Below are 20,875 nucleotides of genomic sequence, written 5' to 3'. Positions count from 1 at the left end.
CTGATATCCTCGTGTTGGTGTTGTTCCCACATCATCATAATCAATCCGTAGAGGACAGCCTAGTGTGAAATCTAAAGCTCTATATTTCCTGAATGTGTGGTGGAGGATAACAAAGGCCTTCTCACACACCAGATTAAACTTTATCCAGATAAGTAAATTATTAAACGTCTCACTGACACTTCCTTGAAATTTCACTCCAAATTTACCAGCGTGTAAATTCTCGTTTTCTAAAGTTACCTCACAGACCGTCTATTACATAAAACCCAAATAATGCCTCATGGTCTCACTTTGTGGGGGTTTTATGTTACTGTGAAAGGGAAGTTGTGCAAGCTCACAACAAAAGCTGACTCAGCTGAATAAGCAGCTGCAAAATGGACGTTTGCAGCTTTGTTTTCTTTGCTTTTACACAAATAAAATTGAGTTGCTGGAGTTTCGGACGTCTGCGTAACTGTGAAAATAGTGAGGTCAAAGTAGTTCCTGTAAATCCTGACATCTTAGCAGTGGTTGAAAATGTGAAGGTCTCTTGGAATTAGCCAGTTATTGGGTTCAATGAAGATTCCTGGTAATGGAGCCATAATGTCTTTAAACAAGAGTCTGAGGTTTTGCACAGAACACAGCAGTCCACAGAGCTGTCTATGCCAACGTTTGATGTTCACCACATTCACTAAACCAAATCCTAAACTGACATATAACCATGTAATTATCAGTTTAGCATTTCAACACTTGGAATGCTATCTGCCTCTTAACCAGGGTTTCAGGCCTGTGTGACACCATCAGTGTTTTGGAAAGACAAACCTGCACATACACAGTTATGCAGGATCCAAATACCCAGAGAGACCAACGAGTAACTTTCATATGTGAAATAGGCCACTTTAGCCTGGGACCTGTGGTGGCAGGCTGTGGTTGTGGCCCAGCTGCAGGAGAGGGGTCAAACAGAGGGCTCCGCAGTAACGCACTGGTACTGTGAAGTGCAAAGTGCACCATACCTAGAACTGGAATCAAAAGGCAAGGGGTGAGTAAAGACTGGTCATCAAACTGTGTGTGTGTGTGTGTGTGTGTGTGTGTGTGTACACATGTTTAGACATCTTTGTGAGGACAGAAAGTTGGCATGTTACTATACTTGTGGGGACCAACATCCTGGTCCCAGCGAGTTTGAAGCCATTTTTGAGGCTCAAAATGTGGTTTTGGTGTACAGTTAGGTTATGGTTGGGGTTAGGCTGAGGGTTAGGGTTAGGCATTCGTTTTCGATGGTTAGGGTTCAAGTATGGAAATCATTATGTCAATTAGATGTCCTCACTAAGATATAAAAACGAGTGTGTGTGTGTGTTTTCGTGTGTTCTGACCTGCAGTCATTTTGATTTATTCGTGGATATTCATACAGTTTTCATGCAAAACAGTTTAAGCTCTCAGAACTCTGTCTTCTACATGCTGGGTTTACTGGAAACTCTAAACTGACCATAGGTGTGAATGTGAGAGTGCATCGTTGTCCAGGATGTGCCACACCTACCACCTTATGAGAACAGGGATGGGTTCCAACCTTCCCACAGCTAAATGATGGCTGGTTAAACCAACCAAGCGCTTTTAAGCACTTTTATCATATTTTCAAAGCAGTTATGATTCATTATATGAGTCATCTAAAGAAACTGTGAAGATGTTCAAAGCACTAATTACAGTCCTGTAAAAAAATATCAAAGCTAACTTTGATATTCAGCTAACCAGAGTAAATACAAAATGCATATTTTAAAAACATTATTTAATTTATCAAAGGAAAATCTATCCAAACTTAGCTGACCCCGTGTGGGAAAAATAATTGCCCCAGATCAGGAATTAACTGTGACCCAGTTTAATTTCACCAGCCACACCCCGGCCTGATTACTGCCAGACCTGCTGAACCAAGAAATCGCTGGAGTAGAGCCTGAGAAACTGAAGCAGGCTTAAAGATCTCAAAAAGCATCACATCACAATCTAAAGGAAGAGCTGAGAAATAAAGTCACATTTATGAGTCCGGAAAGGTTACAAAGCCATTTCTAAGGTGCTGAGAGCCACCATCCACAGTGTGTGACAGGTGTGACTGTCAGTAGGCTGGCCATGCTAGAAAACTCTCCAGTGTGGAAATTTCTCAATAATATCGGCCAAAAGTTCTCCACAGAGATGTGAAAGAGTCATTCTCAGTCATCCAAACACTTTAGTGCAAAAATAGCATTTCTTTGATGATCTGAAACATGTTAATATGACAAATATGCAAAGAAATAAAGAAGGGGCAAATATTTTCCACACAGATGTCTATGAACACATCTATGAACATGGGTTCAGCCCCTATTGTAAAGCTAAATAAGCCAGGGTCTGAATATATACCTACATTAAGATGAATTATAGCATTGTAGTGAAGGTCATTTACTCATTTTCAGTCCTAACAGAGAGTAGAGCATCATCGACAAAGAACACAGGCACGATTTGGATTTTTTGGGGGGGAAGCTTTATTTTGATAATATCAACACTCACATAAATCCATATGACCAACAAACTGCTTGTTCCTGAGTTTTAAGTTGCTTAGCGAACCAGACACTAAACAAACAATCACATTTTCAGTTTTTTCATGTACCGATATCACAGACCCTTTACATCTAAAACAAAACACACAGAATACAAAACATAACGTCCTTCAAAATATTTTGTCTTTCATAAAATTGATAGTTACATAAAAAAGGCAAGATATTGTTTTAGTAGGCAGAAAAATAGCAGATCATTTTCATATTAAGCTTAAATTCTTAATTTATTCATGTTGTGGTCGATCCCATCTTTCTCCTCGCTGACTTGGAACCACTGCTCTGGCTGAAGGGTCAACGTTTGATTCACTAGGGTTTCACTCCAGTGCAGCGTTTGCCCTGTAGGAATACAAATGTTCAGAAACCCCAAGGTCATTATTTTCACCACGGCTTTAACTTCCTGTTTTGTCAAGCATGGTGCCTAATGGCACAGTAACAGGGGACTCTTGTGTAATCCAGTCGAGTGCAAGAACAGCGATTAAGTGATTGCAGCTTGTGTCTCGACTTGTGCTTTCTAAGATAAAAACGTACGGGTCACTAGCGAGGAATAAAAGAGAGTGTTCTAAAAATAACCAACTATCTATCACAAAAGCAACACAGAGGGTAACAATGTGCACCTAGCAAACAGCTGAAGGTGAGAGGTGAGCACCACCACATGACCAGTATCAGGATTAGCGGTTTAACAGTTCATTGGCCTCAAAACACTTGAAATTAAATGAGGCTTGAAACATGTGGCTGCTTTGGTTAAAGTCTGTGAGGAGTTTAACTGATGATGCCACGACAGCATAAAGTCCAAATATATATGATCTAACATTTCTAAATCTCACTATTTAATACGTTGCAGCTTTTTCTGGTGTTTTTATTTGAAGACATGTTATTATTTATTATTTATTTATTGTATTGCTTAGTAAATGTTATATTGTAAAATAAGAATAAGTGCATGTGAAATGTGCACTGGTGTCAATTTTAAATAATAAACATCTGTTTAAGGGTTATTTTTTATCCATAACACTCATCTTGGCCTGACTTCTAACCTCAGTGTCTAAACCTTCAGGCCTAAAGTGACCTCTGTTCAGTGATGTAAAAACAATTGAAATCCAGATGTTTCAGGCACCATCCCCCCAAAAATATCCAGAAGCTCGTCACAGACAAAACATTAACCCAAGAAAGCAAAAGGAGACGAATTGGAGATGAAGCAGGAGATTAAACTAACATCTTACTGATGTAGAAAGTCCATGTTAGGAGGTGGTGGGTGTAAGTTCTGGTGTTTTAATATTAAAAAGACTTTGATTTGATTTAAAATTTGGACCTTTGGACTTTTAAATTCACTGCTTGGTTTTAACTTTGCCTGAAGATAAGTTTCACACAGTGGGACTGATGTGATGATTTTCTGGGAGTACCTGTTCAGCGCACATAAGCAGTCTTCTTAAAACTGCAGCTTACATTCCTAAAAAGCGGCACTATTCCTTCAAATCAAGTGTATTTCGCTTAAGTAGGGTCACCATCTCGTTTAAAAACATCTAAAGAGTTTATCTTGCTGAGAAGCAGAGTAGAGTGAACGTACCGTGTAGTTTTGTTTCTTGCAGAATTTCCTCAGCTGATCCACGTGGCGTTTCAGACCTTCCACCCACTTTTCATTAACGGGGGCGCACATTGTCCGGCCACCTCTGGACAGAAATCTGCCAGAACACAAATCACTCAGGTCAAAATGAGCTTGTGATAGCAGCATGTCTCTATATCCTGATCCCTTACATACATAATCCACTGCACCTCATCAGAACTTACATTGTGGCATCAATAGCGCAGCCTTGTCCCTGGACCTGATGGTGGTAGTTTGCGACGAAACCTTTCCCGATAGGTTTTTTTGCCACACTCAAGCAGCAGTCAACGGGCACCTGTGCCAGCGTCACTGAAACACAAAGAAGACCGTGTCAGCAAAAGGTGACGCTCCAAAACGAAACCACGAACACATGCTCTGTCTCTGAGGTCATGTTTGTGAAGGATAAGGTGACGTAGGTTCAGTCCAGCTGAGCTGTGAGGTTTTACAGGAAAACAGCTGTTATAGTTTTTTAAGCGTCAGGTTACATATCAGGTTCGTATATTTGCCTCTTTTCATTCATAGTTTTTAAGATTTTTCTTTTTAGTTGCATCATTTTTCATCATTACTACTTTTATATATTTAAAGAACATATTTCCAGGAAAGGTTTGTTCAGCACTGCATGCGTGCAACTTATTAGTAGTTATTAGGATGCAGTCCCCAGAGTGACGAACACGCCCAGGGGCATGGCACGCTTTTGTCACTGGACAGGGATTTTCCACAGTTGAACTTTAGCTTTCACCTACAACAAAGAATGCACCAAGGCGAGGGGAATGCCACTGCCACACCTTTGCCATTGCACTGATAAACAATGCTTATCAGCATATTTATAGTTAATTTTCACATTTACTTAATATTCTGCTCATCATTTTACTATATTTTTACTGGATGTCACCCTCATCTCTACATCCTGCACGAGACTTTGCTGTCCTCTTTTGTTCAGCTCTTTAATGATTCATAAATTGTAAATCTAGCAGAAACAATTGGAGATGCATTTGTCAGGAATCTCTGCAAACGTAAAACTCAAATTCTACAGAACCACAGATGTATATTTAGGATTACTGCTTTCTCTATTTGTCATTTCAAGTGATTATTTTTTAAAGATACATTGCATCCCTTTAAGCCTACAGACATGTTTTTGCAGTGATTCATTTCATATTTCTGCCTGAGATGAAAATGCATGAATAGAAAATAAAAAGATTTGGCACCGGAGGATGCCTGGGAGAAACTCACCTGTGCAGTAACAAGCGATGAAAAGGATGGAGAGGAAGAGTCTGCCATCACCCCTTGGAGCCATGTCTGGTCTTGCAGGAAGAGTTGCCTTTTGGTTTCTCTGGAGACAGATGCGCTGATGCAGAGCCTGTTCTTCCCTTCAACAACTACTGTGGCAAAGGAAGTGAGGGGACTGCTGCTGCAGCACTCCTTATATAGGAACCGTGCACTATGCAACCGGCCTGTTCAAACTTTCACTTTTCATCATCCCACTTTGTTCTTCCTGTTTCTACTTCTCCTAAACCCTTCCCTCTTAATCAAAGAAAAATCCCCTCTTTTATTTAGCTTTAACAGCTGTTTCTTGGCACTGTCTGTTGACGATAACAAGATGAAATTAATCAGACATAACATTAAGCACACATTTGATCAAACCCCAGGAGTTTGTAGCATCCGTCCATTTTCTTCCACTTATCCAACTCAGGTCTGCGCAGGTGGAGAAGTCGAAGTCTAAGACAAACAGCCAGTCACACCCACTAGTTTACCGAACCAGTGCATGTGTTTGGACTGTGGGGGGCAGCTGGAGTGACAGGAGAGAAACCCTGCAGACACAAACATGTGACTCTTGCACTGACTTTAAAAATTGATAAAAATAAATAAATAAATAGCTGTAGTCTGCTTTTGGGAGCCCCACTGGACCACATTGGACTGTATTCTCAGTCACAGTGTCCACTGACATTTCCCATATTGTTTAACAGCTTCTATGGAGATATTAAAGTAACAAGAGCAAATATAGTACAGTTAAATGCTTCGGTCATATAGATTAGAAACAACTAAAGGATTTGACTTGTATCGCTGTGTGCTGAATCCAGTGGACTTGGGCTCACGTACAACTAGATAAGGCATAGCTTAAAGCAAACCTATGAAGCACAGGGTGTGGACACAAGTGAAATAAAAGCTCAACTTTAAAAATAAGGCAGGACATTTAATTTACTTCTATTAAGTTCTAAAAATGGTTAGTAATTCATGGATATGGCAGCTCAGACACTGCAAGGACCAAGAACTGAATAGTGGCACAGTGGTTAGCACTGCTGCCTCACAGCAAGAAGGTCCTGAGTTCAATTCTACCATGAAGCAGGTGTCTGTGGGGTGTTTCCTAGCAATCGCAGGGCAGAGGTTGTACTTGCAGATCTGGTTGAATGAGATGTAGTCGTGCTTGTTGCACTTTAAAAAAATAAATAATAATTCTGCCTGAAGGAGTACCAGGGCCACATTTATATTTGAAAAATAGAACCGTTGTTGTTCATTTTGAGAATAAAGTCAAAATGTGTTTAAAGTTTAAAGTCGATTAAAGTTGTTTCAAATAAAATAAACTGACACGGCTGCAATATGCTCTATAAAATGCCTCGTGTAGACGAGCGTAGAGAGCCTGTTTCACTAACGATCTATTTCAACTTATCAATTTAACTGATGTCACATCATCTACAAACAGCACTACATGTGCAGAGGACCAAAGTGGCAACTCCTGTGCTGTAAAACAAAGCTAACACCGACGTCAAAAAGCTGCAGTAATCATGGGACGCTGGCTCCTAAAGGAAGTCAACCTCCACAGACCCTCGCTGTAAAATGCCCAACTTCACGCATTTAAAAACATGTTTACAGACTGGAACCAAATCCTTTGCACATTTTCTTATGTAACCTTCAATTTAAATTTTCACATTTGTTTCCCAAAGTGCACTGCCTGTACATGAAAACTACTGGGACATCAATCCTCTGGTTAGGGAGACTTGTGCATCCTCTTGGCCTCCCAGAGGTCACCAGCCTGTCGCACTTACGCTATAGCACCTCACATTAATGTGGCACAAACTGATGTCCTGATGATGTTTCCAAAATCCCAACTGTCTCTGAGAAATTGTGGGTTTTTGTGCAACAATAATTTTTTGAATTATGTATGGAAGTGTTCCTTCCCAGTAAAGGGAGCAGACCAATGTTGAGCAGAAGAGAAATGAAAAGAGGGCTGTTGGGACGTCTCTTTTTCAAATGTTGTCTGACTTTTAATTCAGTTCTATCTGTTTTAGTGCCAGTTCACAGCAACGGTTTCCTCAGTGTGGTTTAATCTAACCAGACAGTTTAATTATTCGTGGCTTCCAGGATTCAGAGAATTTATTCCACTTTGACATCATAGCGTCCCACAGTGACTGCAGATTTGTCTGCTGCACGTTCATGATGATAATCTCCAATTCCATCTCAAAGGTGCTCCAGTGGATTGACTGGTGACTGTGGAATAGAGTAAACTTAGTGTCAGGTTGGCACTGAGCACATTTCTGTATTCTTACAGCAAGAAGGGCTTTGGTTTAAATCCCATCTGGGGCATCTCTGTGTGGAGTTTGCATGCTCTCCCCATTTCTGTGAAGCTAATCTGGCTTCCTCCCAAAGTCCAAAAACACGAGTTTAGATTAACTGGAAGCCTCAAACTGAGCTGATATGTGTGAAACTGATGCATGGATGGTTTTTGTTATTTTAAATAAACATGCATGTCCTTCAGCATAGCTTAGCTGGAATACAGAAAACAAGCAACTTTGAGATAAGAAACAGTGCTCTGAGCAGAGAGCGCTTTAGCCTCCTGTAACACAGCTTTCTTCAAACCTGAGGTGAAGTACCCTCAGGGTCTATTTGACTTTTCAGCTGTAGACTTTTCTGACCAGAAACAATCAAATCAGGACCTGCGATAAGAATAAAGATTCCCATTATTACAACACTTTGTTGTAAACTTCCTCGTTGATCTGTTCCTGCGTAAATGATACCTCCATGGAAGAGCTGTACTTCCAGTGAAACAGATACCGCTGCAGCTGAATGTGGTGTCTGTAAAGAGCAGCTTTCTCTTCCCCCCTTATAGTATTGAGGAACTTAGAACAATTGTGACAGACTGATGACCTCTTACTTTTGAACAACTTGTTGAAGGAAATAAGAAGTTGCTTGCACCGCCGTCTTAATGCATTAACAGGAGTAAACACTGATTCTCACGTGTCATTCCAGTGAGTTTCAGTTTCTTGTAACCTGCTGGGTGGAAGTTTGCCTTATTGGGCGAGTGCAGTGTTTGGACTTTCCCTGCTGAAGCACTTACAGGAACGTTTTTAAACAGTTGATACGCCTGAATTATAGCCTCTGGCAGGATTCCATTAAGTAGTCCATGTGAAAGGACTGTGTTGGAAAAAGTCTCTCATTATAAATCTGCGTCCTGCATGAACAAGAAAGGACATGTTTTAGCTTTTGCAATGTGTCTTTGAAGACATGCTTACGAGAATAGTTTATGCACGGTTATTGATGCAGGTAGGCATGAAGATTAGAGTTAAACAAGGCCAGAGGTCATCCATACTCATTTCAGAAAACTTTCACCTTTTACCTTTGCCCACTTTTTCACAGTGATTAATACCACGCTGATGTCATTTTTTGCAGTGTGAATTAAAAACATCCAAGCCATGGGCTGAAAATAAAGTGCTGCAGATGTCACTGAAATCGCACTCTTTTGCACTTTCATATGGAGCGTTCTCAAGACGTCCAGAATAAATGGGGCCCAAATACTTTCTTTTATTTTAGAGATGTGAAGGTTACAGCTGGCATTTCAAGAAAAACTGCTACGGCTGCTGTAATGAAATCGAGAATCAGTTTTAGTAACAAGGAAGAACTTTTTTTAGCACATAAACAGTGTCATGATGCACGAAACCATGGTGCAGAAAGCTGCATCTGGTCAGACAGAAGAACACAAACCTGCAAGAGGGGATTTGCACAAAATGAAATGTAATGGACGGATGCGAGGTCATCGATGGCTGAACGCTCGTGCAATACAGAGGATGTATGTTCTATCACAAGATGGTTGATCAGTTGCTTTCAATAACTCGCTTTCACAAGGGGTTTAGCAGCCGTGGCAACAACAACTGTAATCTCCATGATTTAAATTTTGCCTTCAATCTCCAAATGATCAACAGTTTTTTTCTTAATGTGGCCCTAATACTCCTTCATAGGGCTGCATCAGGAAGCGCATCAGTTATGCACATCCATCCACTTCGGTGCTCCTTGCAAATAAGGAGAAGCTGAAAGAAGCTTTTTAGCAGCATCCTCCAGAGAGCAGTCAGCCCTCACAAACAGCTGACTGTTGCACTCACATGTCAGACGTCTGGTTACTGTTTGGTAACAGAGTCCATGACAGGAACATGTCCTGTTGATCGATCCTGTAACTAACCAGGCTTGCAAATGCTAGCTGATAACTGAGCTAATAACTCCACCCTCTCATCCCAATATGGTCAAATCTGGTTTCAAATACCAAGATGGTGATGGCCATCCTTAAAATGTTGGTGCACAAAATATTGAGATGGTTTTCAGTTCAATTCAGTTCAGTTTTGTTTATGTAGTGCCAAATCACAATAACACTCACCTCACTTTATATTGTAAGGTAAAGGCCCCACAGTAATACAAATTCATTTTGTTGCAACATGTTTTTATATGCGGTCTGTGATTACCAGTCTGTGTCCAAGTTGTAGTTAAACCTGGGAATTTTCTAACTCCTGATAAACCAGATATGGCTTTCATAGATATGGAAGTGATAACAAAACATGAACACTGAGGTAGATTGTGTCTGAAAATGGAAATCTGATGGAAGAAACCAAGTTGAAATGCAAACAAACCTGAAAGATAAACAATCCTAAAGCATGCTGAAGTACTGAGTCAGTTTACAAATCACACTTACGGTAAAGTTGGGAGAAAGTCTCAGATTGGACTGTTTGGGTTTTTTAGTTACCGATAAGACAAGAGTGAAAGTCAACAGAAATCTGAAGCGTTTAGTTTTGCTATGAAAGGACATCTGTAGCAGATCTGACCAGAGTAAGTGCTTCCCCCCCCAGGAGCGTGTTTCCTTTTTGGGTGGTCTGTAGTTATACAGATCATGTATCTTGTGGGAAACTCAAAAGAAATGCCGTGAACTGCTGATCTTTGGCTCCCTGGACAGTTTTAAAGTGAGCACAGAGATTCTGTTACGAGCAGGTCAAATGGTCAAAATGAGCTGGAAGCACTTCCTGTTTTCAGACCCTCTGAATCCCAGCCTGGATTCTCATAAATGTTCAGCATGCTTACCGCCAGTCATTCGTCACTTACACTTACAGCAGTCGAGTCTTTAGGCCAACTCCAGTTTCCATTTGAAGGTTTCATAAATTGTCAGGCACAGCTTCCTGGAAGTGGCGTTGTCAAACATTTTCATTTAAATAAACAGCTGTTATTTGATCATTTATTGCCACATGAATAAACACAACGATAATAAACCCCAAAGGCCTGAAAAACTACACAGAAACAGCAAAACCAATATAATGGTAACTGTAACCAAAAAGAAAAGGAGATGCATGTAAAAAAGAGAAAAATAACCTTTTCCAGTTATTATTTGCCTCACACAACGACGTCGATTCTTCTTGGTAAACATTTTAAGGTGTGTGGTAAGTCGATTTAAATATCTTGAATGAGATACTTCGCTAAAGGGGTAAAATTCTAGACGTCTGACACACTTGGAACTTTTGCCCAGAGCTGTACATTGAAGCATGAGGAAATCACAAATGCAAGCAACAATTAACCACATTTTACTGTTATGTATGTGAACCAACTTACTACAGTATGTATGCAGAGCAGACTGGTTTCAAGCGGCGAGCATCGTGAGAGTCGGAGGCACACTTTGTAAAAGACGTGTACGCACAAGCAAAGCAGCAACAAGAAGGGTAAACACCTGTAACCACCACTAACCTCTCACACATCATCAACATCACATTTAAAAAAAGGATGACAAGTGTAGCTCGAGCTGACATTTAGATGTTTATCTAAATGCTAGAACAGCTTTGAAATTCACACGAGTTGTTCGCACTAAAGTAAAAACCAGCATTTCATGCGGCTACCGCTTTTGCGCCAGCTGTGGTCTCAAGGCCGGAGCTGAACAAAAACACCCTGATAACAGACTGTGGATAGACGGTTTCTTCCTATCCTACGCAAGGCCACCTGGGTCGGCTGGAAGACTGTTTGCTTAGCCTGGCAGGGTGAAGGACACTGTCTCAGCTGAACTCTGGACACGCACACAAACACACTGATACACACTCACACCCCCCTTTCCAAACGCCTTCGATGCTTTTCTCCTCCCGGGTCAGATGGCAGGTCGACTGGACCGGCGCAGACATGCTGCAGGACCGGATGCGCTGTCTCTCACCCTTTTACCCGTCCCTGTTGCTTGTCTTGTGTTTCTGTGGTGTATTGACAGTCATGTGCTTTTTGTGGGGTTTTTCTGTTATCAAACTGTTCTCCCATTAGGAGCTCACTCTGAGTGGAGTTTTTTTCTCTTCCTCTCACCTCACCTCATGTTATGTATTTTCGTTGTCTTTTCCTATCAGCCCACCTCTCTGACATGTCTTCCCAATGTGTTGTTTGTGTAAAGTTTGGTCAGAAGGTTCCTTTGTAAGTGCGCATGCGCCATCAGCGTGCTGCCTGCTGTAAGTATTCTGATTAGATTCAGTTCATCCCGACGTCCAGATTAACAGAATCTACTTTTTGGGAAAGAGGTTAGGTCATGTGCAAATACTCCAAAAGTCCAAAACACTCAATTGTAGATGGTTATTCTACTCCTAGCTGTTAGCCACAGCTGTGGCTGTAAGCACAGAACACTCAGCAGCTTGCTGTTCTGACCTTCTGTTTGCAAGGACAAGCAAATCAGAAGACAGCTTAAAGGACGTGTTTCTGCTGCAAGACCCAGTATATGAGGAGTTTGTTTTGTTTGCTTTGATCATAATCATGTAAACTCACTCTAGTATAGAAATATGATCTCGGAAATGAGGAGAACTGGTCCACTTTAACAGTTCTTCAGTGTGTGTGTGTTCATAGTTCTTCTGGCACGACACCAGTTCCACATATCAGCAGGTAACATCTGTGTGGCTGCTGGATAACACATCGCGCTCACAGAGGTGCAGAGTGAGATACCGCTAAATACACCCTGATAAGGAACTCATGTTCACTCCACCATCACACGTCTTTTATCTGAGCACATATGGCTCAGTTTGTTTTCATTCACTCTCAGTTATCGTTTTATTCTGTTTTATTGTTTGGGCTTTTTAGTTCTTTGAATTTTACTTTGGTGTTGCTGTAGCTCAGGAGGAAGAGCAGGTCATGTGCTAATTAGAAGGAATTGGAATTGCATGGCAAATTTCCTTTGGCAAGATACAGAATCCCACGTTGCTCTCTGGTGTGTGAATGAAGTGTGTGAGTGTGTGTGTGTGTGTGTGTGTGTGTGTGTGTGTGTGTGTGTGTGTGTGTGTGTGTGTGTGTGTGTAATTAGAAAACGTGACAACTTTTGTTTTTCTTTTCTTAAATGATTTGTTAGAGAAACAGACGATTTAGTCATAAATAAAAAGACAGCAACTAGAATTTACAAAATAATATCCGAGTTTATTTTGGGATAACTCTCTACAATACATTTGATATATACAAGCCGTGTCATCAGATTTTGTACAAGCTCTTGCAAAAACAGAAATGCGAGTCATTCACAGACACTGACAGAAACAGGATTGTAACACTGCTGTCAGTTCCAGGGCAAGTTCAGGCAAATCTTTCTATTTCTATGGATCATTCATAACAAAAAGGAAGAAAGAAAAAAGAGACGTCCACAGCTGCTCGTCTCAGAGTTCGAGTTTCACCACAGTTTCACCGCAGTCACCACAAAAAAACAGAAGAAACACATGTAGCTATATATTGAGCCAATGGCCGAGGCATGGCAGCTTATACAGGACAACATTATAAATAAGATGAAATGATGATTTCTCCGTAATCGCTCTAACAGGTTTTAATCTTCTACAGTGCAACATTGCCATCACAGACTATGAGATCTGGTTGTCTCCATCCATCCTTCCCAGAGTTTGTTCATCTAAGAAAAAGCAGAAGATTCATTGATTAGCCGGTGCACAGGGAATAACTTTTAAAAATCACATGTGATGGAGTGAGGAAATCGCTTCGTTCTCACCTCATTTACTGTTGCTTTTTCTTGTTCACGATATTGATGAGATTTCTCACCCATGGTTTCTGGCTGGGGTGGATGACACACAGAGTTCTGCCACTGTTGGTAATGAACCTGAAAAAGCAGATGAGATCATGACGTGAGATGAGGCAAATACAGGTAAACCAGGCACTGTGGGTCTTTAGGAAAGCAACCCTGCACAAATACACTCACTACTTAATACATATGCATGAATGTTGTGCACGTGTTTGACACTTACACAGTAGCGCTTATTTGACAGCCTTTCCCAGCTTCCTGAATGATGTAGTCCACGATGTTTTTGGAGGGCAGACGTTTGTCGATAGCTTGCAGACAGCAGTCCATTGCGATCTCACCTGCAGGGAGAAATTACAAGAGAAGACTTGTAAGGACACACACCAATGTCAGTTTAACAGGCAGAAGAGTTTTATACATGTGATAGTCTAAATCTGAGAGATGTCATGCAGTCTGCACCTGTTTTCTCTCTGTCTTACCTGATGCAAAGCTAAAGCAGAGGACGCCCAGCAAGAGCAGAGCTGCAACTCGGGAAGCCATGTCTCTGATTCTTCGTAGGTTTGCTGCGGCTTGGCTGCTTGAGCAAGTCTCTTCAGGAGAGCAGAGGAGGCGATGGTGTGAGGAGGAGAACTACAGGTGCATTTATACAGGTGAGCAGGCGAAACTGAAAGTGTTCTCTCAGCTCATTGACTGGAAATGGGTGAAAGTTGGCACAACAACAAGGAAATGTTGGCACGTGGCAGGACAATTACAGCTTAACTCCTCCTGACTTTTGGTTTTCTTGCCAAAGAAACTTAACGAGTATTTTTTTTTTTCCCACATGCTTTCCTGACACCAAGCAGGAGTCTTTTTTTCATGTATGTTTTGTGCAAATGTTACAAAAAAGGAAAGATTTTGCAATCAAATAAATTGGAGTCTTCTGATTTTTGGGAAAATAAAAGTCTGAGGATTAGCTTGTATCAGTCAGTGCAGGTGACCCACTAGTGCAAGACAAAGAGCAGTGACTCTGAGATTCTCTGCAACTAATGTGAAACTGGATGGAAACATTGCAACATCCATCCATCTTCATCCCCTAAACAAAGTCAGGTCACCTGAGCCTATTTTCCCTTTCACAGGGTGAGAAGCACACTAGTGTCTGCTCAAGTGGAAATCCTGGAGAAAGCTCAGGCATGTGTAATTTAAGCTTCTATTAAGCAATATTAAAAAGGGGGGAACTAGCTGATATCTGCATCCACAGCTGTGCTGCTGCATCATGACTGCAAATTGTTTTTAGGCTATTTTGGTGCACTACACTACAAAGTAACAACAACATATCAAAGCAGGTTAACACGACACATTTCTGCAAAACCAAACAATTCTTGCAAAACTTATATAGCTCAGGTATTTGCATCATTGAGTGGATGAGCACATGGAGCACCAACTACACAACATGGTTTGTCATACATGGAGGGAACACTCAGACACAAAGTTATCAGATTTGGTTCATAACACAAAAGCAGTCAAATAGGAAGCTAAGAAGTGTTTTGTGCGTCATTTGCTTTCAAACATGCTCGAAACAAAAAAAGGTCTCACTTGTGATGCCACGTTTGACTCTGAAGTGAGCTGTGTTTGAACACATTCAGTTTTCACACTGGCTGCATGTCAGCACTGGCAGAGCTTCGAGAATTCTGTGCTCATTTTACCTCATTAAAGCTTTAGGTTTATTTTACAGCTTTTAACAATATTGATTTCAATTAGAAATTAAGTATTATTGTAGTTTTATGAACCACTGGAGACTCATGGAGACTACACTTGCACCGACGGGCAGCTGACCCATATGGAAAAGTAAAAACTTATAAAAGACTTGCATAAGATGTGGCCTACTTCATATCGTGAATCATATAAGGCTTATATGATTTACTCATGAAAGTGGCCACTTTCATATATTGATTTAGTAAGTATGTGTTTTCACTCTTGTATGCTTTTCATACAAGTTTCACACAAGACAGATACAAACTTTATTAGATTTATATATATCTTTTCCATATGGGGAGAAAGATCGTTTAAACTAACTTTGCACTGTGGGAAGAAACCTGGAGAAAACCCAAGAGGCACAGATGGAACAAAAGGCCCATGGACATTCAGGCCTTCTTCATTTGAAGAAACATTTTCAAGGCTGTCTTGGCCAAGATAAACAGCAGTTCAACCAGCCGTGATTCCACAAACAGCAACACATGTGCAAATGCACAAAAAAAGTTTATTTGTGCAGAAGATCAAGAGTGAGATTCAGAAACAGGGAGAATATAATATTTAAAGCTACGAATATTGTTGGCCAAACAGGGGCAAGAATGTTCAAGCAGAGTCTCCTATAATGTCCTTAAATGTATTTATTGAAATCTATTCTTTGCAGATGGATCTGCAAATTTAAATACCTTTTTAAAATTATTCAGTGTTGCCTTTAGGGCCTTTTTAGCTTTAGGTGCATTAGATTTGAACAGAATTGTCGTCCACTACCTGCATAGTGATAGTATCATTTTGTGGTTTGGGAAACTGCTCTCCCAAACCATGCTCTTGGCATGTCTACAAAAAGATATCAGTCTACAATTCCAACACAAACAATTGCATGAAGTGGAAAGTTGTAAATATCTCATCTTAATCTTGTCTTTACAGTAATAACCCCAAACTTTAGCCGTTGGGATCCGTCTATTCACTGTGCGGTTCGGGGATTTTTCATGGAATGCGTACGGGCAATCGCTTTATTGTGTTCTCTTCTGAGTGTTTATGCTTGTGTGTGCATGCATCCAACATTAGATCTCGATCTGGGAGAGCAGGATTTGCTGCACAAGAGCAGCCAAACCTTTCCCGCCAGAAAAGAGGGTTTCGCCAGGAGTGATGCAACTTTTACAAAGCCTGTGGAGAGACGCAAAGCTTAACTTGTTTCACAGGAAGTAGTGTAGACCGGTTTCCCCATTAATCTTACTGTTTATTTTTTTTCCTTGTCTCCACTAGTTGCATTCGATGAATCAAGATTATCCTACCTTAAGATTAAGGAAAGTTATTATCTTGGTTTTGTGGCCTGCAGCTTACAGCTTTTGTTTAGTCTGATCTCTCTAAAAAGCTTCTTCCTCAGACATATCGGGCTTGCTTCATATGGTAAATGGCCTGTATTTGTATAGCGCTTTGCACGTACAAATGAACGTTTAGAATAAGAAGATCACATTGTGTAAAAAAAGAATAAAGTCAATACCTAAACACCATTTGAACCATGTATGAAAACAAAGAGTTTGCAGAATAAGAGCCAGCATGTTGCATAAAACACTGTAAACTCTGCATAAATGCTCCCATTGGATTTCACCTGCCAAGCAACCACATCTTGAGAGTTTTTGTGCGTTGCAAAATTTAAAATAAGATACTCATGGTCCCGTCTGTATTCCCCCCAACTGTCTCACAGTTCCTTATACACAAACATGAAAATGGTTTAAATCCTTTTTCCAAAAAACATTTTGTGTGTTCATGTTGGTAAACGTTTCACTTCCTTAAATCTGCGTGTTGACCTTCTGAAGTTTTACACATACATGCAGAGTTAATGGTCATGTGTTTATGTTGTTGTGAAAGAAGCTGTGAGTTCTAAAAGCACCACATTTCATTACAAAGAAATGAGTCAGGAGGAAGTTTCTCCAGTTCAGCACCCAGGCTCTTCTACTATGAAGCCATGCTCGAGTAACAGATGCGGTTTAGCATCTTGCCAAAAATCAGAAAGACGACTTCTGTGCACGGGAGCATGTTTGTCTAAAACTTTCTAGCATTAATGGTGCCTTTTCCAGTTTGTCTCAGTCCATTTTAAAAGACGTTGGCTCAGAGAAGATGGCAGCATTTCTGGATCATGTTCAAATTTACTTGCAATTTACTTGCATTTGAGAATAACATGGACAAATGTGTTAATAGACAGAGGTTTTTGGAAGAGTTCCTGTCCCAAGCAGGGATTTCCGTGATAGAATTGTGCCAGTTTTTAATACAGTGCTGCCTGAGGGGCCAAAGATCACAAGCATCCAACATCGATTTTCAACCTTGTCCCTTATTTCTCAAGACTCTCAAAATCTTTTGATGGTATTATGTACTGTAGATGACGAGATAGAGAACAAATCAAATGTTTAGAGACTTTCGATTTGTTCTGTTGTGGAAAAAATCTGGGTTTGTGAGATTTTGTTTTTATTTACATCTCACACAATGTCTCAATTTTTTGGAACTGGGGTTGTTTTTAATTGGAACAAGAGAAGCAACAGAAAATTTCCCTTGACCACTCGTGGTTTCTGTTATATTGTTGCTGAGGGAAGTACTTCTTGCAGCACATGAAGTAATTCAATCAATCAAGCAATATTTACACAAATGCCCTGGCTGGAGCCAGAGCATGCAACCTTTCTCTGTAGCTTAGCAAATATTAATATTAATATTAATACCAGCAATAATGCCTGCACTACCCACACAGCAAAATCCACACATGACTGTTTAAAACTGCAAAACGGAGTCTTTGCCAAAAGTGAGCGTTAAGAGTACCAAAAGATATTTCTCTTCCCATTCATCGTTCCGACATTCCAAACTGATGTTTAGTTAGTCATAGACAGCCGCAGGCCCTGCAGGCTCCCATGCAGCCACATATCAGGTGTGAGACATCAGCTGTGTCGTCGTACCATGTGGGAACGTAGACAGAGCGGAGATTGATGGAGTGTATCGATGTGTATCTGGATGTCTCAGAGCGAAACTAACTTAAGGTTTGGATCCGAGCCTGCTCGCAACTCAAAAACTTTAACATTTCACTCCACACCTGTTTGGTGTTTTGGGCTCTGGCCCTAATTAAACACTTCCTAAGGATCTGTCTTACCAAGTGTAGACTTATACAAAGTACACAGGCTGAGAGTGACAGCTTTAAGTGTCAGAATCATAGATTTGTTTGCTTTTGCAGTATTAAGGGAGGACAAACATGACCGTTCTTCCTCATAGGCATACATTGTTTTTTAGCCTTTATTTCGAGAGTGGACAGGGCAGTAGGGTGACTCAACCACTGGGTGGCCTTGAGTTTCACATCTTGCTAGTATTTCTATGTTACTCTGACTCACGCAGCTCTTACATTGAAAAATAAAACATTAGTCTGTAAACTGAGATACTGAAGCTGAGATGATCACAACATCAATAAACAAGAGTGACCTGTTTCTGCTGACAGCCATAAATGCCCATAACATAGCACAACATTGCCTCCTCCATGTTTAACAGATGATGTGATACGATTCGGACGATGTTTCTCTTCATCTGAATAATCTTTGTTTTGTCTGCACGTAGGGTTAGGGCCTTCCTGTTGTAGAGTGTAACCAGTGGTTTGCACTTTGTTATAATCTTTCTGTACATTTATGAAAGTGTCTTTGACACAGACTTTGACAATATTATACTTTTTTTTCTTAAGCAAGGAAAAAGCTCTGCTATGACATACTTTAGCTGTCTTCTGTGGTTTTTCAGGTCTTTCGATGTTGCTGTGCATTCATTCTTTTTAAAGATGTAGCACAGTGTTGATTTAGCCACCTTTAAAGTCTCTTTTATAGACTTATTTAACATTTTCAGGCTAATGATGTCCTCCCTTACTTTGGACCTCTGGACTTTTTATTGAGTGTTCCTGAGAACAGCTATGAACTACAGTTTCAACATTTTTTCTTTGTTTTTTGTTATTTGAATAACAGGGGACCTCTCGTCCGATTACTTTTGAGCATATGAGGATAGTGCGTATGAAGTGGCTTTAATTCATTATCAGGTCATGTAAATATTTTTGTGAAAGCATAACGCTGAAAGTTGACACTTTAATCACACCGTGTCAGATTAATTTAATCATTTTCTGGTAACTTGAGAACTGATTGCTAACAAAGCTCATCTTAACGTTTTTTTTGCTGAATGGATCATACAAAGAGAAAAAAGAAGAAAGGCTGTATAGAATTGAAGGTAATTTTGTGTGATGATCTTGTGTAAAGTCATCCCCTTCCAGTAAGCTCAAATTGTTTGATTTGTTGTTGACACAGGTCTTAAATAAGTGGAGGATTAAAGGTACAAAACAAAATCAGTCCTGCATGTCAAAAATACAAAAGATGTGCACCAGCTTCTTTATTTTGGCTCGATCTGTGAAAGCATTTACTGCTCCTCCCCTCAGGACATTCACCTCCTCTCCTGGCACAATGAGGCCTTCGTGAATACAATTCTCACAGAGCAAAAAATTGGAGTTGAGGAGTTAAGCGAGTCCAAAAACCACGTGATTTACAGGAAAGCGGGAGTAGACTTGAATGCAAGTTAAGATCTATTTTGGAGTGAAGTTAAACATGGGCAAAAAAAATTGAGCAAACAGCAGAGGGCTGTTAAATAAATAAATATCAAAGCAAACATATGGCAGTAAATCTGATCAGACTCTTCTTGCATGGCTAAGAGAATGAGTGCAGCTGGGACAGTCCTTGAAAGTGCAGACAGCTAGTTTATGCTTTATGTGTTTTAACAGCTGCACTTTATCCCCCCACCCCCACTTTGACACATATGAAATTGCTTTCATTCAACTTTTAAAACCCAACAGGAAGCTATTCCTGAACCCCCGGGCTTTAAGGTCAGAGGACAAAAGTACAAGTACTGTGCTTGCATGGGTTCTCTTTGGGTACTTCAGCTTCCTCTCACAGTCCTAAAAATGCATAGGTTAGGTGAATTGGCAGGTTTATATTGGCCATAGATGTGAATGTGTTTGTCGCTCCGTGTTAGCCCTGTGCTTGACCAGCATGTGCACTAACCTTCATCCTATGAAGGCTAGTATAGGCTTCCTCCTGAGTTGAATAAATAGAAGAAAATTGATGAGCATCTAAATTGCATTAGCAAGGTGTTGGGCCAACTTGAAGGTGACTCTGGGCCTCTACTAGAGAGTGAAGCATTAAAGCGGCTGGTGTTGTGCCAGCTGTTTGTAAGTTATCTTCAGTATCTAGCTAGTGCTAGTGCTAGCAAAGAGGAGCGAGCATAAAGAGAGTAACGTTTTTTACTCCTAACGTTTTTTACTCCTAACGTTTTTTACTAACTGGGAGGTAATTTCAAATACAGCTTTTTTTTATATCAGCTCAGCAAACATCAGCAAACATGCAAACTGTTTGTGTGCAGTTTGTCACAGTGTATTGCTAGCTAAAAGGCCTAGCTAGATTTCTCAGGGAGAGTGCACGATAACTTCACTCAAAGATGGAGAAACATGTAAGAAAGTCAGGACAATGAGGAAACGAGAGGTTGGATTTAAAGGTAAGGATGCTCAGTGGCATTTGACAAACTGCAAAAATGTAATGTCATCATTTTAATCACATTTTGGATCTGGAACCTCTATATGTATGTATATGTTTTTATAAATTATGTATTTTCATCCTGCAAAATAAACTAGAGTATACATACTTTGTGTTTTTCCCATATGGAAAAGAAATAGTAAAAACT

General features: G+C 40.4%; 2 protein-coding genes across 2 annotated transcripts; both read right to left on the bottom strand.

Annotated features, from left to right (window-relative positions):
* Positions 1–2,445: 2,445 nt before the first annotated feature.
* On the bottom strand, positions 2,446–5,551 carry LOC113034398 (C-C motif chemokine 19-like). Its single transcript, XM_026188919.1, has 4 exons — positions 5,377–5,551; positions 4,332–4,455; positions 4,111–4,225; positions 2,446–2,885 (listed from the first exon to the last, which is right to left on the bottom strand). Exons 1-4 carry the CDS (start codon positions 5,438–5,440, stop codon positions 2,856–2,858), a joined length of 333 nt encoding a protein of 110 aa, XP_026044704.1. The 5' UTR covers positions 5,441–5,551; the 3' UTR covers positions 2,446–2,855.
* A 7,244-nt stretch (positions 5,552–12,795) lies between these two features.
* LOC113033995 (C-C motif chemokine 20-like) lies at positions 12,796–14,014 on the bottom strand. The gene is made up of 4 exons (XM_026188249.1): positions 13,894–14,014; positions 13,641–13,755; positions 13,388–13,495; positions 12,796–13,291 (listed from the first exon to the last, which is right to left on the bottom strand). Exons 1-3 carry the CDS (start codon positions 13,952–13,954, stop codon positions 13,393–13,395), a joined length of 279 nt encoding a protein of 92 aa, XP_026044034.1. The 5' UTR covers positions 13,955–14,014; the 3' UTR covers positions 12,796–13,291; positions 13,388–13,392.
* Between the last annotated feature and the right edge of the window lie 6,861 nt (positions 14,015–20,875).

This window comes from Astatotilapia calliptera, chromosome 12 (assembly GCF_900246225.1).
Source record: "Astatotilapia calliptera chromosome 12, fAstCal1.2, whole genome shotgun sequence".
In the NCBI taxonomy this organism is placed as follows: Eukaryota; Metazoa; Chordata; class Actinopteri; order Cichliformes; family Cichlidae; genus Astatotilapia; species Astatotilapia calliptera.
Note: the sequence above shows the minus strand (reverse complement) of the source record. Positions and strands in the feature narration are given on the sequence as shown.